The 25198-nt window shown below is 43.8% G+C and overlaps 2 protein-coding genes across 4 annotated transcripts in view; both read right to left on the bottom strand.

Moving 5' to 3' along the window:
- RAVER1 (ribonucleoprotein, PTB binding 1) overlaps window positions 1-12714 on the bottom strand; it is a 41019-nt gene extending 28305 nt beyond the window's left edge. For both annotated transcript variants that reach the window (XM_066617676.1, XM_066617677.1), the window contains exon 1: window positions 12434-12714. In XM_066617676.1, the coding sequence (XP_066473773.1) occupies window positions 12434-12634 (201 nt within the window). In that variant the 5' untranslated portion in view covers window positions 12635-12714. The remainder of the gene's footprint in view (window positions 1-12433) is intronic.
- A 5928-nt stretch (window positions 12715-18642) lies between these two features.
- TYK2 (tyrosine kinase 2) overlaps window positions 18643-25198 on the bottom strand; it is a 64272-nt gene continuing 57716 nt past the window's right edge. For both annotated transcript variants that reach the window (XM_066613655.1, XM_066613656.1), the window contains one exon: window positions 18643-25137. In XM_066613655.1, coding sequence (XP_066469752.1) covers window positions 25003-25137 — 135 coding nt within the window. In that variant the 3' untranslated portion in view covers window positions 18643-25002. The remainder of the gene's footprint in view (window positions 25138-25198) is intronic.

Raw genomic sequence — 25198 nt, 5'->3', positions numbered from 1 at the left:
CTTTACACCTGTTGCTTAACATATACACCGTGGGGCCCAGTTTGCAAAGCCAAGGCTTTCTGTAACACAGTAAAGCAGCTTTTGGTTCCTTTTATTAAAGAGGTTTTTAAAAGCTTTACTAAAAACAAGCATTTTGGGTTCTAAGTATTGTGACCAGTTACCTTGGGTATGGTTTGGTATCAAGGGTCACTTGGGCTCCATATTACATATGTATGCTTTTGCTCTGAAAGCATAAAGTATGAAAGCTACAGAGTTTTCCTAGTAAGCATAAATCAGTGAATGCCCTTATCCCTTGCCAAGGAGTGAGCTCATTCCTCTTCAGTAGCTGCCTAGCACCTGCTATCTCTTGAGCTACAAAGTGTAAACACCATGAGCTGAGGCTTCAGTCAGCTTCTCTCAGATTTTTAACCAAACTTGCAAAATGATTCTCTCTTAATACCAAGCAGCTTTTTACCATTCTGTGTCTGTACATGTGGGTTACAGCCTGGGGTCAAAAGTCACAGTACCTTACACTCTGTGCAAGAATAAATGCCTTCTTCCTGAAAACTGCCCTAGTGTACTAAACTTCATTACTGCCTAAAGGTGCAATCCACAAACCCTGAAATCATGAAGTTTTGTGACCCACTTTCAAGTCAAAGTGGAACTACTAAATCTACACTTTATGCTGCTTAGTTCACACTTTGCTGGTACCTAAAAGGACAAGCCCAGAAGTCATTTGTGGCCAAAATGGCATTCTTCACCATTGACCCCATGACAAGATTCATGTGGAAGTTCAGACCCAGCGTGCATTCAGCCCTATAGTCTCCATGTTTTCAGCAAGCATGGTTTTTGTCTCTATCCCATAAGTGGTCAAGTTCTAATGTACCCAAAACAAATGGAATAAAGTGGGGGAGAAGATACACCACTGTATACGCTTGCCTAATTTGCCTAGTGATAGGATCTATGGCTGAAAACCAAAGATTTAAAGTGTGACATGGCCCTTTTGGCAAGAAGGCATTTAAGAAAGCCTGCACTTACTGATTGTGCCAACCAAAGAACACAGGGCAATAACAACTGTCAGCACCATAGGAAACATCCCTTTAAAACCTGTTTTCTTTCTGATCAGTGGCCAACCAGTTCTTTAACATATGCTTTAGTGCCGTCTGAGGCAGCACTTTTACTTATTACACAAGACACCTTTCATCTCAGGTAGGGACTAGGAAGATAGCTTATCAACTCTAAGCTATGCGCGTTCATGTGCACTCACACCCCAATTGTGAACTCCTTTTCAGACAAAAGTCAAACTTCCTCAATGTCACATCCTGCAAGCCAGCTGGCTCCACATTCTCACAAGACCAGCTTTCTTAAAAAAGCCTCACGCAAAAGTGGGCAGGCAAGATCCTGCTTTAATATGTGCCACCAGAGGCAACCCACAACATTCCAACAATACAGTTCACTCCTCCAGCATAAACCTAGCCATACCCTAAGGAGGCACATGTTATTTACACTCTTGAAAAGGTAGGGATACTAATTTCTAGAAGGCTGATTGTGATTTTAACAGCAATCAACAGAACCCTGAAAACAAGTGATCCCACCCAAACAATGAGGACAGGTCACAGGGTCAGACTTTTACCTGGTAGGCTGCTAAGCCATTTCTGTGTAAAAACAATGCAAATGTACACAATGAGGATTTCCTACAAAGTTCCATTGTCCTATCTGATGAAGCAACTCATCCTGCTACATACCAGGTGCAAATTAAATACCTGTGACTGAAGGGGCAATGAAAAATATTTGTAGCCATGCCTGTAGCCAAGGATCATATCCTTTCATGAAGCAGAAATCCCAGAAGAACTGGCATTCGTGTCTATACGTATTTAATCATGGTGACAGATCAGGGAATAGTAGATCCTACCAACTGCAACTTGTTCACCTACCAAAAGAATTTCAATCAGGGAACCAATCTAGTTCTTTCAGACACAGCTGTGAATCTTGAAATTTTGAGTTTGTTTTGATTTGGTTCTCATTCAGACCTATACATACAGCACACTTGACTCCACTAGCTCATGTGCGGAAATGTAACTAGTCACACTGCAATACTGAATAACAAACGTAAGTGAATACCGTACCTTGCTCTCAACATTAGATGGCTATATATTATACAGAAACAAAAATGCTATCTTTACAGGAAGCTGGAATATCAAAACAGGGAAACAACAAAAGAACACAGGGGAACAGGTCATCCTAGAGCAAGTAATAACTGAAATGCATAGTATGATGGAAGTGTCAAGTTATTAGATTTCTCTGGCCTCTTGGAGCGAACTACTTCAGAGCCTAGAGACTTCTGTACTTTCCCAATTTGCTGCTGACCCTGAAGGCCGTACCACCACAGGTTCTCCAAGGACAGAGCCTGCTCATACTATTTATACATGGCTGAGATACCATGAAGAAAGCACCATGCAAGGACATAAAAATGCTCTTCCTTCTGCCTTCCTCCATGAAACTTCAGGTTGCCAAAGCAGACTGGAGTCTTAGGCATGATAGACGCACTAGTGAGTCATGACCCAATTTTTGGTAGGCTGTGAAACTGACAAATCAGACTACAAGCACCAAGGGTTAAACAATCTGCTACTTGGGGGAGCACTGCTACCCGATCATAATCATAGTCAGAAGCTTGAGCAGCTGGTTAAGTGGAGGGAGGGAGGGAGAGTGTGTGCAGGTATGTTTTTTCTAAAAGGTGGGTTCTGATGCTAAAGAATTTGAGAGTCACTGATCAACTCTTGAGGCCAGCAAGTATACTACTACTACACAGATTTTTCCCCCCCTTCAAATCACACCTCCTCTTTATTTTTGAAAGGTTCTGTTTTGGTTTGAGTTTACAAAAGTGCACGATAGCTTCGGCTGACAACAGTCAGTTTAACTCACTGCTTAAGATGGATTCTAAGGTACCTTTACACTTCAGTTTCATGAGGCAGCTACCTGTAGTTTGCATGTCCAAGGAAAATCTGGTATTAAATCTTGGGCTACTTCAGAGATCTACCTGCAGAGAGCCCTTGCCAGGCTGTGCCAAGACTGTGGCCAGAGGTGGTTTCCTCTTCATTGCTTCCTTACCTACAATTCTATTCCATCTCTTGAGAGCAAGGAAGATCTATACACAATTCTGCATTCAGGGCTATGAAACAAAGATGGTAGATGAACAAGCATTCTAAGTGGCCAAGGTGGTTCACGTGTCTAAATGCAGTGTCCTAGTCTCAGCTGATAAGTAGAGAAAATGAGATCAGTATCAATACCCAACCAACTACCCAGGGGAAACTGCCAGAATAATAAATGTTCTATCTATTAACTCTTCTGATAGGTTTAGGCACTAATTCAGCAGTACGTGGTTGGGCCAGCTTTCTCCAGGTGACCCATGAGTAATTTCAGGTTCTTCCTCATTCAGATGATCCCTACAAGAAATCTTAAACTCAACAAGAAACAAAAGCCATGTAATCTGAAGAGCTGGGGTAGCACAGCCAAGCTGTCAAATCAGGACTTCCGTGGTTCAAATCCTAGTATAAATTTTCACAAGGTGGTCTCAGTCTCAGCTACACTACAGTAATAACTGTATTTATTCAAACTTACACAGTTGTTGCATTATTCTTTGTTATCCTTAAATGTGAAAACACCTTGCATACTTAGAAGGCATTTTAAGTGTTGCTGAAAGTTGACCCCTTGCCACCCCCCAGGTGTCCATATGAAGTAACTCCACCTGCTCATTTGCCTGTACTGTGTAAACAAAAACTGCTCATAGCCAACCAATTCCCACTCACAGCTATGTAGTATCACTGGTCTGCTTTCAGAAAATACAAAAACATGGCAGCAAGGCAAATCTAAACACATTCAAGCTAAGATCTCTACACACATGCTGATTTCACTTAAAATAATTTTTTTCATAGGGAGGCAGGTGTGTCCATAATAGCACTATGCCCAATTTGTGGAGAACTCTGTAATAGAAAGTGGATATTAAATTTTTAAATGGTTAAGTTCACTGTTACTGTGAAAATCAAAACTAAACATTTTACAAAACAAATAAAGGCAATTTCTTCCATAGGACAAATCCTTGTGTGAAACCAGACACTAAGATAATTAAGGTAAAGCTATAAACAGACAGATAATTGCCTAGAGCAGTGTTTCTCACACATTTAGACCAGGACCCACTTTTTAGAATTAGGTCAGGACCTGCCAGAAGTGATGTCATGACCAGAAGTGATAACATCAAGCAGGAAAATTTTTCACAATCCCATTTGCTGTCATTTTTAAAAGAATATACAATATAGTAGCCTATTAAAAGTACAGGTCCATAACATTTCCCCAGATGCAGTCACATACATGGTAGCATCAAGTCTAATATATTAAAAATAAAATAGTGTAATGAATGGGGACCCACCTAGTGGGTCCTGACCCAAAGTTTGAGAAACACTGGCCTAGAGCAGAACCACAGTTCTGTATTTTCTAGAATCCAACAAAGGCTACATTCTTAAAAAGAAAAGAAAAGCAAATTTCTAGCCTTCATTGATAGAGAAAAAAGATACAAGCAGCACTTGTAAAAGTCTTCAAAGAATACCTCCCACCTCCAGAAGCAGATCTCTAACAGCAGCCTCACCTTACCTTATATGCACCGCAGATACTCAAGCACGTCGACCTCGCAGATAAGTCGAGGGCAGGTTTTGAGTCGTATACCATGGGATTTTCTATGACTCTCAGATAAGTCGGGGGTTAAACTTAGGGGGGTGTCTGACTCAGTGGCATGCGAAGGTCATTTGGTTCCCAGGGCCCATAAATTTTTGGCACGTCCCATACAATGAAATAAAAATTAAATAATATATTCTACAATTAGTTCAAATATATTATTAAGAAGCATTAATACACTATCAATCTCTTGCGATGAAATTCAGCATGCTCTGACCTCACAATTTAGTTCAGTTATCTCCACTTTTGACTATTGAAAGAGGGAGAGGTGAAGGAAGACCACTGGAAATAAGGCAAGAATTAGCAGCCATCAAAGCACCTATTCCACCTAAAGCAATTGTCCTCTCTCCTGACCCTTTTAAAATTTAATGTATTACTAGTAAGGATCAAGAAAAATATTCAGAGAAAATTTCTCAAGCATAAGCTAATTCCTCCCCCCCCCCCCCAAAAAAAATCTCTAGGAACACATATACAAGAATTTAATTTAAAATATCCATATTATAATAAACAGGACAACTAGCAAGGCTGCAAGAACGCAACTAGTAAAAAGTCAAAGTGTGAAGTACAATAAAGCAAGCCAAAAAGATTATTCACACACAACCCCCAGTGGGGGGTGGGGACCTCAGGGATGGCAATTAATCCCTTACTTCTCCCCCAGGAGGGTTTCAGTGGCTCCTGCATGGGCACAGAACATTGCAATGGGATCTCAGAGGCAGCTAAACTTTGCTGCGTAAATGCCTGATTGCCTGGGGATACTGCAGAAGCAAGCATGCTCTCCTAAAAGCTTACCACATAAGCAGCAGTTCAAGTGCTTCAGAGCTCCTGCCAGCAAATAGCAAAGGTCTCTGGCTAAAATACCTGTTGCTGCAGAATAATTCTACTTTAATTTCTACTCTCTGCTTTTCCTGTGTTTTCCACCTTTGCAAGGTCTCCAGGACTCTTCCAGTGAAAAGGACACACACACAAAAGGTGATTGCTTTTCTCTCTTTCACAGATGCTCCCCCTCCACACACACATGCAGGGACTTTTCCCCTCCAGTCCAACTTCATTGGTGAGGATAGGGGGAAATGAGGTTAGCAAGGAGCTTTGCAAGGGAGAGATTGAAGAGCGACTGTATAAAGTAAAGCGGGGAGGTGGAGAGGAAAACAAGAAGGGGGAATAGACTGGGAGCCCAACCCTAGGCATGCCTACGCAGAAGCAAGTCCCTTAATAGTCCATGGGGCTTACTCCCATGAAAGTGAGGACAGGATTGTAGCCTTAACTGTTTTAACTGCACTCACACACTTTTCCTTTTATAAAAGTAAACTCTTCCTCCCCCCCAGTACAACTTCATCAGTGGTGAATGATTATGGGGAGAGGGGCTAGCAAGCCTCAGCTTTGCAACAGAGAGTTTAAAGTTTGGATTCTATAAGGGGGGGAAGGGGCAGAAACAAGAAGGAAAGAGGAGACAGACTTAACCCTTTCAGTGGCTTGAGAAACATGGTACAGCCGTCTGCAGGCTGCCCCCCCCCTCTCTCTCAAAAGATCACTCTCCCACCTTCCACACCCTATCCAGCTTCATCTGTGGGGCAATGGGAAGGGGGTTAGCAAGTTGGGCTTCCCAACAGAGTGCTTGAAGTTTATATATGGTAGGAAGGGGGGGAACAAGAAGGAAAGAGGAGACAGACTTAACCCTTTCAATGAAGCCACTGAAACAAAGGTACAGCCTTCTGCAGGCTGCCTCTCTCTCTTCTATTTTTTTAAAAAGAACATTCCCCCCCCCCTTTATCTGTGGGGCAATGGGAAGGGGGTTAGCAAGCTGGGCTTCCCAACAGAGTGCTTGAAGTTTATATATGGTAGGAAGGGGGGGAACAAGAAGGAAAGAGGAGATGGACTCAGCTCTTTCAAATGACTGCTTCTCCCTCCCACACAGTTCATTGCCTCCTGCACATCCTGCTCTGTCTTGGGTGCCACTCCAGCAATGCCTTTGTGGGCGCTGGTGCTGAGCGAGGGGGGGCTGCTGATGGCTGTGGTGGCATCAAGCTCCTGCAGCTGGGCAACAGCCTAGAGCATGTGGAGCTCACCCCACAGGCAGCTGTGAAAGCTCTGCAGCAGCCCCAGCCTGCACAAAGCCTCCTCTCTGCAGATAACTTTCTTTCTTGTCCCAGCTCCCTCCCTCCCTCCCACAATAGTGATTGGCTGGCTGGCTCACTCGCCGCCTCCCCCCCCTCGCTGCTTGGCTGCCCCGGAGATAAGGCAGGGCAATGATTCAGGCTGTCTTTCTGGGAAGAAATTTTTTGCCTTATAGGCGAGTATCTACGCTATTTATTTTTTGCATTTTTAAACACCCTTCCTCCACAGAGCTCAGGGTGGTATACATGGATCCTTATTTCCTTTTACGGGCACAACAAACCTGTGAGGTATGTGAGGCTGAGAGATAGTCGTCAGGTCACTCAAGATCACCCAGGAAGCTTGAAGGCTGACTGGGGGTTTGAACCTGAATCTTCAAGTGCAAGTCCAGTTCCCAAACCATTACACCAGCAGCTCCCAAACTCTCTAGGAGTTAAAGAACCAGGGTAAGTGTTTGCAGGGGAGGCGCAAAGGCAGCAACATGGCTATCACAATTGCACTGCTGAAGGAGGAAGGGTTTTAAAAATTTACCTGGCGGTTGTTATGGCTCTCTGGCAGGCCTGGGGAGACCTCAACCCCCTCTGCAGCCTTCCCAACACCTCCAAAGTGCTGTAAAAGGGGGAACCACTTCTGGTTTTCCTTGCAAAACCAGAAGTGTTTTTGCCCCTTTTTATAGTACTTCAGAGGTGTGGGGAGGGCTGCAGAGGGAAGATCCACAGGCTCCCCAGACCTTCAGAGAGCCATAGCAACCCCCTGGTAAGTTTCAAACTCCCCCCCATCAGTAGCACAATGGGGATCAAATTGCTGCCATCACTGTTGCCCCACCCCTAATGGGGCAGTGACCAGGCTTCCCTGACTTTTGCCTTTCAGCACTCTACTGCTACACCAATACAAGGAAGTTCAAACCATACTGATTTATCCCCTATATATAGTGACTGGATGATGCCACCTGCTTCATTTCTGCTCTATTCACCATCTTAGCTGTTGCACTCCAAGTTTTGTTAGCTGCTCTTCCTTTGGTACATGACTGGGTCATGGCCAGACATTCATTTCCTCTACATTTTACCCACTCCTTTTCAGGGGACACACACTAATCCAAGTATTTCTCTGGAATGGAGAAGCCTTACCCTCCACAGCCCACCTAGGCATGTATTGCTCACTTCATTGTTCTCACCTGTTTTCTTCCATTGGTTCTCTTAATTTCAGATTATAATCTTGCACAGGACACCATCAATGGGCATGAGCAACATACATATCAGTGCTAGTCAAATTCCTGCTCAGCTTCATCACTAAAAGTGGTGAACACTTATTAGATCTGATTTGAGAATAACTTATGGATCTAGCTAAAACCTTATGCTGTCATTTACTAGCCCCCCATCAACTAGTCTGAATTCCAGCTACCTAGCCTTCCACTTCACCAGTCCTCCCCCAAGAGCAACTTTTCTCTACAGTCCAAGAACAGCTCCCATTTATTCTCCCTGAACTACTAGATTGTCTAATATATTTAAGAAAAAAAAATAGTTAGCTAATTCACAGGCATGCCTGCAATATCACATAGTTTTAGTATCACAAGAAACAGGAAAGGGAATGAACTTTGTAAGAGTAATTTGCTGCCACATTGCACACATGACTCAATGTGGCTACACACCTAGCTAATTAACAGCAGAGATAGGGCATCATGCCCCAAGGCAGAGCAAACTCAAGGAGCTCAAGGCGCACAAACAGATAATCTACTAATGAATTTTGAAATCATCAAGTGGTTAGTTAGAGTTCCTTATATGCCAGGAGTAGAAAAAAAAATTATGAATTTTAACATGCATGCCTTGTCTACAGCTACCTACTGAGTTCATTGCTTAAATGGAACTTGAACCCAGTTATCTCACTACAGCTTTTTACAGTGAACCTGTAACTGCTTGTTTATCAAAAGGGAAGAATGGCACTCTCGTATACAGTATAATCAACTTTATCTCAGTACCCTCCACAACTACATATTATCAATAAATACCCATGATTCCTTCCTCAATTCAGCTCTTATCTCTCCTTGGCCCTCCCCCTTGAAATAGATTGTAAGCTCACAAAGCAGGGGACCTGCCTTTGATGCTTATGTTCCATGTAGACTTATAGTACTATGACGTTTCCAGAACCCATTCCTTCACCTTCACCAACAACAACTTTTCCTGCTAAGTGATTCTACACCTCCCACCACCATGCCCTACTTCTAAAATGGCATCCATTTTCAATACACACTAGGGACTCCGCAGATAGAGGGTTTCTGCTTCACCTCTTCAAATTTAGGGCTTAGCTAACTGGACAAGACAGAAACTACATAAATTGACTCATTTTATGCAGTCCTTCCAGTTGCTTTGGAGGACAATACTGGTCTATCTTATAGTATTGTTGCACTTATAACAGCGTACATTAAATATTTTAAGTACAGGGCAGGAGGTCTGGCTCAGTTGGTAGAGCTGCTGCCTTGTATGCCTGAAGATCTGAGGCTGCCAGTTCGAAACAACCAGAAGTACCCGAGAACCGACGACACGCTGATATACTGATGAGCTGACCCTCAGTGGCAGAGAGGAGTTGCCCTCAAGTGAAGCGTGGGAGGCGAAGGGCCAGAGAGAGGCCAGACCGGGAAGCAATCCAGCTGGAATGAGGAATTCTATGAAAGACTAGAACTATTCAATGGTAAAAATCCCTACCGGGGGTTTAGAACAGCCTGCCTATGTAAACCGCCTTGGATTAAAGTCCGAGGAGAAATCTGACAACCAAAGAAAGGCGGTATATAATTACCTGTATAAATATAAATAAATACATACATATTTAAGCTATATAAATGCTCACATTTCAAGAACATGAGCAGCCCTGTTGAATCAGACCAAGCATCCATCCAATTCAAAATTATATTTCTAATACCAGGCAGTCAGAAACCACCAGGAGGCTTACAAACAGGGCATGAAGGAAATGGCCTTCCCCACTGTTCCCCATCCAAGTACAGGATGGGTCTCCTTATTCCCAATGGTTCAGGTTGAGTCTTGTTATTTGCGAGGGTTCCATTCCCAGAACTCATGTGTATGGTATAAAAACCACATTCAAGCAAAACCATTTAAAAAACAATGTCCCTTCCCTAGGCAATTTAAAAACAGCATCATTAGATAGACCATCAATCAGTCTCTCTCCAAGCACTTAAAAAGGCTTTAAGTCAATGACCTCTCCCTTCACCAAGATCAAAAGAATGCAAAGTGATTACCTTTCTCTCAGGTGCTCAGGGGGAAGGAGGGGTCACTAGCCTTGGAGTGAAGCTGTTCTAAGTGCCTTGAGAGAGTGATGGATTGTCAGCCAGCTGCCCTCTCTGGCATTAAGGAGGCCATTGTTAAACAACTTTTTTCCTTTAATTTAAAGGGCTCTTCTCATGGAGCTGAGATAAAACTGTAGGTGAAAAATCTGTGGATAATTAGGTTACACCTGTACTGTTTTGTGAATGTCTATTTAGCTAATACTGCTAATGGCAATTAACAGACAATCCATCTTGAATTGTTTAACAAACTATCGCAGCTAGACTCCATTAGCATTCTTGCAACAGTGAATTTGGTAGATTGATGATTCATTACATGTAGCTTTTTGGGGGGGGTGCTATCTTGAATCTATTGCTAAGGGCGATTTTGTTTGGGTTGTTGTTTTTTTGTTAAAAATGCAAAAAAAAACACAGCCTTTTTGGTATTCAAATATCCAAATAAACACATACCACACTTAGTGTTTAAGATATTTTCCAGAAATTACAATAGATTACTTTTCCAGCTAGAAATACTGTGGCTGCTTCTGCTGACACTTTATCATCTATATCACATACCTAGTACATTTTAAAAGCAATTATGCTTTATAACTATAATTTATTAAAATGTGCCTTTGGAATAAAAAACACCTACCACCATAATCTGCTATTTTAATCAAGAAATTATAGAAAGAAAATATCACCAAAAAATGCAGCCCATCTATTGCCCATCAACTGAACGGAGTGGCCCAACCTTACCCTCAACAGTATGAGAGAGAAAGAAATCATTTCTTCATATCATTAGTTACTGAAATCATACAGATGGAGCCCTTTGAACATTTAATAACTGCTGTGTTAAATAGATGGACCAAATGTGCCCATTTACAGGGAAATCTTTATTTTTTTTAGAGTGTTACTGGGGATTAATTTTTAAAATGCCGTTCATGCATATGCAACAATTTTAGTTAAGTACTTCTAGTTCCAGCCCCCTTCCCCCCGGACTCCATGGATTAAATCAGAGGTACGCAAACATTAATTTGTTTCAGTTTACATCCACCTTCCAACAAAGTCAAGCAATGAGCTGCCATGTAGCCTCCCACCCCACTACTTCCCAGAGCCACACCAGCTTACTTTCAACAAGGTTGCTGAATATGTGCCTTCAGACTGTGCTCTGAAACAGTCTGAAGTTCCTTGATGAAGGAACATACATGTAAACATATACAGCACAAAATGCCAGAACACTAATACTTTACCATTCCTCCCAACCCCTCCCCCCATTACTGCTTTTCTAGAGAGCAAGTGTTGCTGGATTGCTGCCATTCCACAAACTACACGACTATATGTTCCTTAGAAGCAGGCTGCTAGTCTGAAAGGCAGCATGCAGAGAAAGGCCTTCAACATCTAATAGTGTGAACAAGTTACTTTTTATCCCAAGTCTACTGCCTATCAATTTCTTTGGCAACTGGGCTTGTTCAAGTGTATACATGGGCGAAAGCAACAAGCTTCTCCCCCACCTGCTCTCCACATCACAAGGATGGAGCAAAGCACAAAGGCAGCAAGTGCTTTCAGGAAAAGGGAAGCAACTAGTACACCAAAAGTTCCATGCTAGTCTAACAGGAAAAGAACAAACTCGGACTTGTGGCAGCCCACAAATTAAAAAAAAAAAAAAGTATGATTAAATACAGAGAATCCAGCAACACCTTACAACAGCAGTTAAGAACATAAGAACAGCCCCTCTGGATCAGGCCATTGGCCCATCTAGTCCACCTTCCTGTATCTCACCCACCATCTCACAGTTCCCAAACTGTGGGTCACAACCCAGTTTTTGGTGGGTCGCAAAAGTGACAGAGCAGATGAGGCTACGGGCATCGTGGGTTAAACATGCTGCTGCTTGGGGGGTGGGGGGGTGGAACACTGCTGTCCAAGCACCACCACAGGCTCCGAGGGTGGTAAAGCGAAACCTTTTCTCTAGGTCGGTCCCAGGGCTAAGAAGTTTGGGATTCCCCTGCCTTGGAGTCTCACAGGTTTACTGCGCCACAAACTCTCCAGTGAGTCCACTCACGTGGGAGCGGGTTCACTCTGGGGCTAGTGGACAAACCTCGAGGCTCGCCAGGAAGCCTGCAGGGACCAGGCAGAGGGGAGAGAAGGCGGAGGATCAGGGAAGAGGCGGCACAAGATGGTCCGACGCAGCTTCTTGCGCTCTTTATGGGTGTTGGAAGCACAAGTTGCAGGAGCAGCTCCTACCTCCCCTGCTCCAGCGTGGCTCCAGCCCGCGCCCGCTCTCGCTCCTGCCCCGCCTCCACTGGAGGGGGGGAGCAGGCACCCCCCAGGCCCTGACCCCCCCCCCGTTACCTGGTTGGCGACGTCGGCGGGCAACCCCCGAACGAGGACTTTGCGCCGGTTGCGGAACTGCCGGGCGCTCCTCTCCAGCCGGCTCCTCACCTCCGCCGGCTCCAAGGGAGGCAGCTCCTCTTCGGGGGCGTGAGGCGCGCCGGGCTCCGGGGTGGGAAGGCGCGCCCCAACCGCAAGCCCAGCAGCCGCGACCGCCGCCATTTTGCGAACCAGCAGCGACCGCCTCACCCTCCTCCGCCGCCGCCGCCGGGCCTAGGAACGTCGAGCGAGAGAAAGAACGACAGCGGCGACGGCACTCCGGCCGCTGATTGGCTTAGAGAGACTCTCCCCGCCTCCCGGACGGCCGTTAGATTAACCGACCAATCAGAGGGCAGAGGGGGCGGGACGAGAACGCATTAACTCTTCATGGGCTGGGCGGCGCGTGCTCCAGTGGCTGAGCGCGTGCTTGTTGTTTAGCCGCCTCCATTGGAAGCTACTCTGGGCTGTGCCAGGCAATCAACAGTGCCTCCATCACCCCTGCAGGCCCTTTGCACGACCTTTGGGCCATAGTCACATTTTTTTTCCAAGTGTGCAAAAAAGAAGGGGGGGAGGAGAGAGAGAGCCTGATTCCTCAGGCAGATAGACCAGTGTTTTTCAAACAATGGGTCAGGACCCACTAGGTGGGTCGTGAGTTAATTTCAGGTGGGTCCCCATGCATTTCAGTATCTTATTTTTAATCCATTAGACTGGATGCTACCATGGTGTGTGACTGCATTTGGGGAAATGTGACAGATCTGAACTGTCTTTCTATATGCTTTTATTTACTTACAAAGTATATAAAACTTTGTAGTTGTTCTGTGGAACTCCTTGCCATGGGATGTGCTTGATGGCATTGGGCCGAGTCGCCTTTAAAAGGGGATTTGACAAATTTCTGGAGGAAAAATCCATCACAGGTTACAAGCCATGGTGTGTATGTGCAATTTTAGAAATGGGTTATGGCAGAATGCCAGATGCAAGGGAGGGCACCAGGATGCAGGTCTCTTGTTGCCTTGTATTCTCCCTGGGGCATTTGGTGGGCCACTGTGAGATACAGGAAGCTGGAGTAGGTGGGCCTATGGCCTGATATAGTGGGGCTGTTCTTATGTTCTTACATATGCTTTTAACAAAGATGGGGCGTACTCCTGGGTAAGGGCCCAACCTGTCCAAATTTCCAGCATCAGGGCAGCCGCAATGCAGCCCGGAGGTAAGGGAACAAATGTTCCCATACCTTGAGGAGGCCTCTGTGACTGCCTTCCCAACACAGAAAGCAGTGCACAACCTATAGCAGTGTTTCTCAAACTGTGGATCAGGACCCACCAGGTGGGTCAGAAGCTAGTTTCAGGTGGGTCTCCATTCATTTCAATATTTTATTTTCAATATATTAGACTTGATGCTACCATGGTATGTGACTGCATTTGGGGAAATGTTATAGATCTGTACTTTTAACAAGTTACCGTGTATATTCTTTTAACAATGGCAGTAAATGGGACTTACTCCTGGTAAGCATGGGTAGGATTGCAGCCTAGGATTGTTAAAAATGTTCTGGTTCGATGATGTCACTTCAGGTTATGACATCACTTCTAGTAGGTCCCAGCAGATTCTCATTCTAAAAAGTGGGTCCCACTGCTAAATGTGTGAGAACCACTGCCCTATAGGCACAGCAGCACTGGCACTGGAAAATTGGATAGGATTGGGCCCCAAGTATGCTAGGGTTCCAGCCTTTGAGATGTTTGGGGAATTTTTTTTTAAACAGATCAGCAACTGGTTGGGAAGGTTAGGAGGATTTTTCTTTACTTTAAATGCATTTTTAAACTTAAATTCTTAATTTACTTGATTTTGTCATATGGGAGTGTTAAAAATTTCCTGCTTGTTGATGTCACTTCTGGCCAAGACATCACTTCCAGGTTAATGACATCACTTCTGGTGGGTCCCGATGCTAAAAAGTTTGAGAACCACTGAGATAAACAATGCCAGCAGAATTCTATCCAGTTGCTCTGTTAGAAATAGGCTGTGGTAGTTGGAACATCCCGAGCTAGTGGCAGCAACAGCTCTAGCTGCAATTGATTGTAATTAGTAGTCTGTAGCCTTTTCCTCAGCTGGTAAGGTGTCATAAGATTCATTATTTTGACATTCCAGCTGTGCAGACGTTGAAAAAAAAAACCATCAGCCCAGAAAGTCTCCAAGAACAGGGCTTGGCTGTTGTTCTCAGGGAAAAGTTTGATTCAGCAGAGGAGAACATCCACAACACTATCAAGAGCTAGATTGCATGTGGTGCCTGTGTGTGAAAGGTATATGAGAGATAGCATATGATACACACACATAATATTTGTACAAGACTGCACATATAATGCTGACCAGCATGGTTTATTTTCTGGTTGTGTTTTAATATCTGTTGCACCCCCTCTGTATCCCCCACACACACACCCTCCCTCCCTCCCTTAAATCATCATCCACCACAGCACCTGGTAAGTATGCTAGAAAATACCCAGCAGGCTTCTTGAGTCATAATGCAAATGCTCCTGTAAACCAAGCAATAATATTGACTTAGTGAAATTACCATGCTGGGGGTAGCCAAGGAAAGAATTTCAGTCTCCCTTGTAAATTAGAATATCATTCTGTCCCCATCCGGATCACAGACTCACACCGATTATATTCATGGGCAGATCAAGTAAATATAAGCCATAAGACTTACTTCTTGAATTACAGCGTAATCTACATGAATAAGATCAAGAGATTTTATGCAGTTAAAAGAACTTGTTTAAGAAGGCACAGGAAGGGTTACACTACATGTTCATTATGCACTTGGTTTGTACTGATATGCTTGCTTTTTCTTCTCAAAATAGCACGGGGGGGGAGCAATCCACCATGGAGTAAGCTTTTAGCTCTTTGCTCCCACCACAGTCACAATCCGGTTTGGTCCCCCTTGTTGGAAAATGGGTACAACATTTGCAGGACACTGGGGGCAGTTTATTGGCCAGCAGACAGATAACTCAGAGGCTGCCAGTCTTGTCCAATATGACCAGTGAAGGTGCATCTTCTGCCTTGCTTCCTTCCTTTTCCCCCACTCTCTCTGACCTTCCGGCTTGCAGGAGTTTCCTCCATGAACTCTGCCAGGAGCATAATGTTGACCATGCCACGAGGTCTTGCACAATCATGCAAATAGCTTTAAGATCCCCTGTTCCAAAGCAGAGGACCTGTACCGCCAACACAGATCTACATGCCTTTAAACTGTAAGTAATGTTTTCTTTGAAATCTTTTTCTTGCCTCTTAGATTCCATCCTTTGCAGCAAACTAGCAGGGACAGATGAAGAGCAATCATAAAAAGGATGCAACACACAACACCCCTATGACTATTTACCCCAGATTGCTGGGGTAACTCAACAGTCCCAGTCTTTGCTTTTTCATCTCTTAATAGCAGCCTGGTGAGGCAATCAAGTCATCACCAAACATGTGCTTAACATATTTGGCCCTTGGACTGCAGGGGTGTGTGTGGGGGGGCATATATTTGCTTGATATTCCACATGAAAAAGTCTCCTCTGCACCTACATAAGAACAGTCCCACTGGATCAGGCCATAAGCCCATCTAGTCCAGCTTCCTGTATCTCATAGTGGCCCCACCAAATGCCCCAGGGAGCACACCTGCATCCTGGTGCCCTCCCTTGCATCTGACATAGCCCATTTCTAAAACCAGGAGGTTGCACATACACATCATGGCTTGTAACCCGTAATGGATTTTTCCTCCAGAAACTTGTCCAATCCCCTTTTAAAGGCATCCAGGCCAGATGCCGTCACCACATCCTGTGGCAAGGAGTTCCACAGACCACCCACACGCTGAGTAAAGAAATATTTTCTTTTGTCTGTCCTAACTCTCCCAACACTCAATTTTAGTGGATGTCCCCTGGTTCTGGTGTTATGTGAGAGTGTAAAGAGCATCTCCCTATGCACTTTATCCTTTACATGCATAATTTTGTATGTCTAAATCATGTCCCCCCTCAGGCATCTCTTTTCTAGGCTGAAGAGGCCCAAATGCTATAGCCTTTCCTCATAAGGAAGGTGCCCCAGCCCAGCAATCATCTTAGTCGCTCTCTTTGGCACCTTTTCCATTTCCACTATGTCTTTTTTGAGATGTGGTGACCAGAACTGGACACAATACTCCAGGTATAGCCTTACCACCGATTTGTACAACGGCATTATGATATTAGCTGTTTGTTCTCAATACCTTTTCTAATGATCCCCAGCATAGAATTGGCCTTCTTTACTGCCACCACACATTGGGTCGACACTTTCATTGACTTGTTCACCACCACCCCAAGATCTCTCTCCCGATCTGTCACAGACAGCTCAGAACCCATTAGCCTATATGTGAAGTTTTGATTTTTTGCCCCAATGTGCATGACTTTACACTTACTTACATTGAAATGCATCTGCCATTTTGCTGCCCATTCTGCCAGTTTAGAGAGATCCTTCTGGAGCTCCTCACAATCACTTCTGGTCTTCACCACTCTGAAAAGTTTGGTGTCATCTGCAAACTTAGCCACCTCACTGCTCACCTGCTTCCATCCAGGTCATTTATGAAGACGTTGAAGAGCACCGGTCCCAGGACAGATCCATGGGACTATGTATGTATTGGCAACCTTCAGTCTCGAAAGACTATGGTATCGCGCTCTGAAAGGTGGTTCTGGCACAGAATGGGACACATTGCTTTTTACCTCTCTCCATTGTGAAAATTGCCCATTCACCCACTCTCTGTTTCCTGGTCTTCAACCAGGTCTCAATCCATGAGAGGACGTGCCCTCTAATTCCCTGACTATGGAGCTTTTTCAGTAGCCTTTGGTGAGGTATCCTGTTGAACGCCTTCTGAAAGTCCAGATATATAATGTCCACGGGTTCTCCCGCATCCACAGGCCTGTTGACCTTTTCAAAGAATTCTAAAAGGTTCATGAGGCAAGACTTACCCTTACAGAAGCCATGCTGATTCTCCTTCAGCAAGGCTTGTTTGTCTATGTGTTTTGAGATTCCATCTTTGATGAAGCATTCCACCATCTTACTCAGTATAGATGTTAGGCTGATCGGCCTATAGTTTCCCGGGTCCCCCCTTTCCCTTTTTAAAGATCATTGTGACATTTGCTATCCTCCAATCCTCTGGCCCCATGGCCATTTTGAGGGACAAATTGCATATTTTAATCTATCAATGAGGTCTGAAATATCTTCTCTTAATCTATCTGACTTAATTCCTTGGTCAGGAGGGCCCGTTCAGGCAGCGGTATCTGCCCGAGGTCTTCTGCCGTGAAGACAGATGCAAAGAACTCATTCAATTTCTCTGCCATCTCCAAGTCTCCTTTTATTTCCCCCTTTCCCTCCCTTACCATCCAGAGGGCCAACCACTTCTCTGGCGGGTTTCCTGCTTCTAACATATTTGAAGAACCTAAACTAGGATTGCACCCTAGTCTTTTCCTAGGTAGAAAACTAGTTTATGTGCAAGTTTTCCTCTCCCCATATAAGGAGCATTCACAGATGCAGCACTCCCTACCGCATGTGATCACAATCTAGAAGTGGCACAATCTAGAAAATGTAATTAAACTTTCTAGATTGTGTCACTTCTAGATTGTGATCACATGTGGTAGGGAGCGTTTGTGTGGAACAGAGCCTAAATAAATGGACACACACCAAAACAGTTGTTGGAACTCTCCATGGTCTTGTCCTGAAAGATTCCTGCCAATGGCCTTTGCTTCTACATAATCTTCACTGCTTGAAGGTAACCTGCTTTCTTAATCTTCACCAATTCTCCCTTGCTGCCTCTTTTGTCTAGAATCTGGTTCCTAAATGTGTAAGTGGTGCCATCTTCATTTCTTCAAACCTACCTCTCCTGTAAAGCTTAACTCCTTTCATTCTCATCTTCAGGTGAAACAAATCCTAAAGAAATCTAACTGCATTTGTTCATGTTCAGGTCATTGCCCCTGCACTTTCCTTTCTCTCCCCCTTTGTCAGACTTTAGATTGTGAACTCACTGGGGTAGATACACATATTTTTCTCTAACATGTACATCACTAGCACAATATAAATCAACTAGCAATAATAACTATTGCTTGAAATATGTGTTCTGTAATACCACACTTTGACCTTTGTATTTTAGATAAGATTTTCTACCACAATCCTTTAAAAAAATAGTATCAAGACTCTCCAGAGCCATTAAAAGTTACATGTTTATTTAAAGAAAATTTATAGTACAATACAAGTGGATTGTTATTCTAGGTGCTGCTAGGCTAGCACAGAGTTCATTCACATTTGAGCCAAGTTTCCAGTAGAGAATTTGTTCTCTCTTTCTCTGTACAAACACAGAAATATACAGTAGTTTTAGACACATAACCAGCAAGGGAGGCTGCAGCTGAAGTTTGCTTATGCTTTCTGAGGAGAAGGAGCCTCAGATCTTCAGTGCAGTTCCAGATGCAAAAAAACACACAATGCTGTGAAGTTCTCCAATTTAGCTTTCTAAGCCGAAATATAACTTGCCAGATAAGACAAGCAGCATTGTTCTGCATTCCAGAGACAGGACTGGTAGTGCAGGCTCTTGGGGCATAACTCTGTACCAGGAAAATAAATATAAGGAGGAAGGGAAGTAAGACTAGTTTGAAAGACAATGACACAAACTGTTGTACATGCAATCCTCAAAATAAATAATTAAGGACCCAATCCTGTCCAGCTTCGAATGCTGATGCAGCTATAATGTAGCCCTGAGGTAAGAGAACGAACATTTCTTATCTTAAGGACGCCTCTGTGAATCCTCCACCAATACAGAATACAGTGCAAACCTCATTGGCACAGCTGCATCAGTGCTGGAAAGTTGGATAGGATTGGGCCCTAACTTTTGGAACTTTGGGAATACCTTACTATTATGGCATTGATACAACTTTGACTCGAGAATTTATTTGCAAATTTTTATAGATTCAAAATTCTAAAATTTTCTCCCCCTTTTCTACTAACAATTCCTTTAAAAAAAAATCAATAACTTCACAGTTAAGAGCCAAAAAAATCACTTAGGCTCACGGAGCTTGGGGTTTACCCAGTGAAATTTTGACTTATAAGTCAGCTAACATCATATTACATCATAAAGTGCTTTTGAACTACCCTCAGCTTCAAAAGTTGTTTGCCATGTGGTTGGGGACAGCTGCTGTTTGAGAAAAAGTGTCTAAAGTTACAATCCTATGCACATTTACTTGGGCATAGACTCCATTAAACTCAGTGGAATTAACATATGAATAAACAGGCACTGCATGGGTGCACAGATACCTTAGGCCAGGGATGTCAAACATAAGACCCACGGGCCGAATGCGGCCCCCAGAAGTAATTTATCTGGCCCCCGTTATAATTGGGCTCTCTAATATCTTGAAAATATGAAGATTTGCACATTTTCAGTCATTTGCAGCTAATGAGTTTCTGTGCAAGAACAAAGTGCATTTTTCTAACATCATAAGAACGTAAGAACAGCCCCACTGGATCAGGCCATAGGCCCATCTAGTCCAGCTTCCTGTAACTCACAGTGGCGCACCAAATGCCCCAGGGAGCACACCAGAGACCTGCATCCCGGTGCCCTCCCTTGCATCTGACATAGCCCCTGTGACATAGCATCTGACATAGTTTCTGGCCATCATCTGCTTAAATGATGTCACTTTCTGTTTAACAATATCATTTCCAACCCTCAGCAGGCACCATGAATACTAACGTTGGCGCTTAGTATGAAACAAGTTTGACATCCCTGCCTTAGGCTCACAGAACTAGTTTCATGAGTCTCTGGATCTTGGTCTCGGCTTGTCAGGAGTTGGCAATGACAGAACAAATTCAATAGCTTTGACCATCCTTGCAGAAGATCAGAAAAGGGATGAAGGACTGGCTTTATCTATGCTTCAGAAAACATACACAGTCCTCCAGTTTTGGTTTCTGAATTATTCTGACATGCATTTGGCCCTCAAGTTAAAAGAATTCAAAAGCAAATGCTCATGCAATACTACATGCTGTCCAGACCTCTTGAGTATGAGACAGTTCAACACACCAGCAAACTGTTTAATCAGTCTGCCCCTAGGATGGCTTTAGAGTTGTCAGCTTCCCTCTTCAGTACAGTAATCCAGATGGTAATAACATATATCTGTCATTTCACCTTATTTGGTAAGGATTTAGGACTCAAACACATCCAGCTCACACTAAATCTCTCAAAAGGTGCCCAAATGAATAATGTTCAGCACTAAACATTTTAAAACACACATACCCATCCACTTCTGAACATATGGTATTCAGAACCACACAACACCAATCCAGAGTTCAAAGTCCTGAGATACTTGGGTAAATACGGATAACAACTTCAGAAGGTGCCTAGCTCTTCATGTATACCCTTCTTTTACATCACACTTCAACTGATTTCCCTTATTTCTAGTCAGTGGACACCTAGAAGCAGGTTGGGGGCTGCTTCTAGTTCTTGTAGAACTGGACTAGTGAAAAAATGCTCAGGGATAAGCAGTTGCATCAAGTTCCAGGCATATGGCTGACTTTCACAGCATAGCAAAGAATAAGTGAAGGGCTTTAAATAACTTATATGCATCAGCCTTTTGTATTTTGCCCATCCTTTGAAAAATGGAGATGCAAATGTTGTGGAACTGTTGCCTTTGGGTAGACGATACAGAACTATTAGAGCACACACCACACGATTCCTGAACAGTTTTTATCCCAGAGCCATAATTACATTGAATAAGGCAATATAGTTGTTACCATGCTCCTGGGCTTTATGGTCTGTTCTACTGTTTTTATATTATGATGCATGTTGTATAGAATGCATGGGTGAGTGTAGAGTGTGATTGTTGGAATTGTTGTATATATTTATGCTTGTATCTCAAAGGTGCATAAATTTCATTGTGCTATAGCACAATGACAATAAAGTTACTACTACTACTACTTAATTCCTAAAAGCCAAAACAATCATTACCAGTCTTGAACACATGGGCTTAAAACAGGAAGTGGAGCGGAAGTGGTCGTGTTATGGCATCGCCACAGCTAAGAACATAAGAACAGTCCTGCTGGATCAGGCCAAAGACCCATCTAGTCCAGCCTCCTGTATCTCACAGTGGTCCACCAAATGCTTCAGGAAACACACAAGACAAGATACAACCTGTGTCCTGGTGCCCTCCCCTGCATCTGGCAATCTGAGGTAGCCTACCTCTAAAACCAGGCACTTGCACATACCTGCCATGATTTGTAATCCATGATGAACATTTCCTCCAGAAATTTGTCCAATCCCCTCTTAAAGGCATCTAGACAAAATGCCATCACTACTTCCTGTGGCAATGGGTTCCATAGACTAATTACACATTGAGTAAAGAAATATTTTTATATTTTAAACACTCAGTTTTAGTGGATGTCCCCTGGTTCTGGTGTTATGTGAGAGGGAAAAGAGTATTATTATTGAGTGTAAATTATACACTCTATCCATCTGTCAGGCACCTCTTTTCTGGACTCAAGAGACCCAACTGCTGTAGCCTTTCCTCATAAGGGAGGAGCCCCAGTAATCATTTTGGTTGCTCTCTTCTGCCCCTTTTCCATTTCCACTATATCCTTTCTAAGATGTGGCGACCAGAACTGGACACAATACTCCAGGTGTGGCCTTACCATTGATTTGTACAATGGCATTATAATATTAGCCATCTTATTATCAGTACCTTTTCTAATGATCCCAAGCATGGAATTAGCCGTCTTCACCGCTGCCGCACACTGGGTCGACACTTTCATCGAGCTGTCCACCAGCACCCAAGATCTCTCTCCTGATCTGTCACAGACAGCTTAGAACCCATTAGCCTAAAGCAGGGGTGTCCAAACATTTTGGCAGGAGAGCCACATTATCTCTCTGGGGAGAGAATGTCAGGGGACAGGGAAAAAATGAATTTACATTTAAAATTTGAATAAATTTACATAAATGAATATATTAGAGATGGAACTTCTATGAATGAATGGCGGTCATGCAACAGCTCAAGGCCTATAAAAGGTCTTGCACAAAGCAAGGCCGGCCTTTCCTTCATTGCCACTGCTGTTTCACAGATGTGAAACAGTAAGTAGTGGGGGGAGCCCTCGGCCCATAGCTCATGCAAGAGGTCGAACAGTTGCCCTCAAGCTAAGAGCAGTTGCGTCAGGCCAGTGTGGACTATATCAAGTCTTCGGAGTGCCAAAGGCTCATTGGAGATTGGGGGCTCCCTGTGGGCTGGATTGGGGGTCCCTGAGGGCTGCAAATGGCCCTAGGGCCGGTGTTTGGGCACCCCTGATTTAAAGTTTTGATTCTTTGCCCCAATGTGCATGACTTTACATTTACTTAAATTGAAACGCATCTGCCATTTTGGAGCCCAGTCTTCAGTTTGGAGAGATCCTTCTGGAGCTCTAAAGCACTTGTATACAAAGTCCCAGGAGATGATCTGCTTATTTGCTGCCGGCATGTGCAAGTTTGTGGGTGGGTGGGGGTCTGTGCAGGAGCATAGCACACCTTCAGAGCGAGTGTGCTCTCTACCATTTTTGCAGTGAAAATTCCCCAAGCAGCATTTTATCCCCCAAATGGCAATTTCCACCAATTGCCTCAATTTCCACCAATTGCCACTTTGGGGGCAAAATGCTGCTGAGGGGATCACAATTGTGATGGAAGAGGAAGTATTAAACTCCCTCTCTGATGGTGTGCTATGCTCCTGTGCTGAATCCCCACACCACCACCTTCCAGGGGCTGTGGGGTGAAACGAAAGGACCTCTTCTGATCCCACTTGCTGCTTTAAATTTGTATGTTAAAGATGAGTTTAACATCTAGTTTGAGCCTCAGGTATACTTTTGTGATGAGTCATACAGGAGGAAAGTATGTCAACAGCTGTCACCCTTTCTCTCAAAAAAGACAATTGGTCTGGGGCAAATTCATCAATGTTTTGCAAAATCAGGCTGGCCAAACACAGTCTGCATGAATTTCAGTCTGGGAGGAGGGAAGACAGACACTCCAACATGCAGGTTAGTAAGGGAGGAATTCATATCCAAAGTATTCAACACACAGACTGACACTTGACCAAGGATCTGAAATACATCTGTGAAAAGTGGACTAAATTCTGCTGAAAACAGATTTGGTGATGGTGAAGAATGACACTCAAGATCAGGAACAAAAGCAATAGCTCCTGTGGTTTAAGGAAGCAAGAAGGCATTTTCTTAAAATCTGATAAGACACATAACAAACCCTCTGAGGTGTACGTTACAGCTGGTTTTTCCCAGCAGGCGTAGCAACTAAGTTAGAGGCTAAAAGGCATTTCCCATTTTTAATTTTAATATCATTTAAGGCCAGCAACTTCTGTACTACCTCCCCTCTCATATCCTTTATATTCGTGGTTTCTGGATTGAAACAGCCAGGAATGAAGTGCTTCGGTTGGTAGTTCCAAACCAACATTTTGGAAAATGATCTGTGGTACAAGAGAAAACTCAGATTGTCTTGAAAACATAATGGACTGAGGAATTTCAGAGAGGCAGCTGCTACACGGGATGAGTTCTTATAAGATCTGCACCAAAAGGATAATCCTCCTCCATCTATTTGGGAGGCAGCAAGGATAGTTCAAGAGATTCTTTGGGAGTAAACCCAAGACTATTATACAATATAGAGATTTTAAAAAGCTTATGATCAGACACTTTGGCAAACTTAATGGCTGGTGACTCCCTCCTATACTAGTTTGTATCCAATTACCTGAGGGTGCATCTTACTCCACGTTGGACTTCTAAGGAGTAGGTGAGAACCAAAGAGAAAAAGCAAATGCAGCTGTGCTATAGGTCTAAGAGATGTGGAGCTTTAGCAATTCTGAAATATCCAGAAACCAAGCAAATGGAGAAGAAAGGCCATTCACACATCTTTGGAAGTCCAAAGCATTTGCTTTGAAAAAAGAGTAAAGGCAAGTCTCTTTTCCTTGGAAAGGTATTATAAGACCACATAAGGGCCTGACAGCTTCCCCACTGTTCAGTAAGCAGGTGGAGCCCTCAATATTCCATGCAGTGCACACTCAGTTCAAGACAAGTCTTTCCTATAGCAAGCTGGAGTGTTGCTCTTAAGTACCTTGGCCTCCTTCCCAGTGTTCTTTCAACCCAAGCTGCACACCCCATCTGTACTGGATTGACCAACAGAGCCTGGTGGTCCACTGAAATATAGTGAAGAATACAACTTCCCCACTCACTTTTCTGCACCTGTGACATGACCTCGTACTCAAATCTTGGCTTTCCAGGTCATTTTTGAAGGGCTGTGTGCATAGCAGTGGACAGAATTTCAAAACAGCCTCTGCCTTTCTTCAGGAAAGAAAAACTGGTGGGCTTTTCTGGTGGGAGTAAAAAAAATCCTGACAAGGCAGCAACTCTCTGCACTGGTGCTGGACATTAAAGTGGCAGAATCCAGAGTCTCAATATTCTGAAGCAGGTTCCATGGCACTATTGCTTTCCAGACACAGTGATAGTATCAAGTTGCACAGCGCAGATGAGTGTGGTCTTTGGGCGAGAATCAATACACCATATCCTGCTCAACACACACTGAAAACTGAAGGCGCCTGTGCTCTGTACTTTTCATGGAAGGTTTTGAGGACCGGCACAAGGTTTGTGAAGGCTGGGCGGAAGGAAGCTTCCGATTCCCAACAGTTTTTCATCAGGCGGTAAATCTGTGGAAAAAGAGGTACTGATTTAGACTAGAAGAGGCATACAAATAAGAGAGAAAGCTAG

This window comes from Tiliqua scincoides, chromosome 2 (genome assembly GCF_035046505.1).
Source record: "Tiliqua scincoides isolate rTilSci1 chromosome 2, rTilSci1.hap2, whole genome shotgun sequence".
Classification (NCBI taxonomy): domain Eukaryota; kingdom Metazoa; phylum Chordata; class Lepidosauria; order Squamata; family Scincidae; genus Tiliqua; species Tiliqua scincoides.
This window is presented reverse-complemented; position numbering and strand designations above follow the sequence as displayed.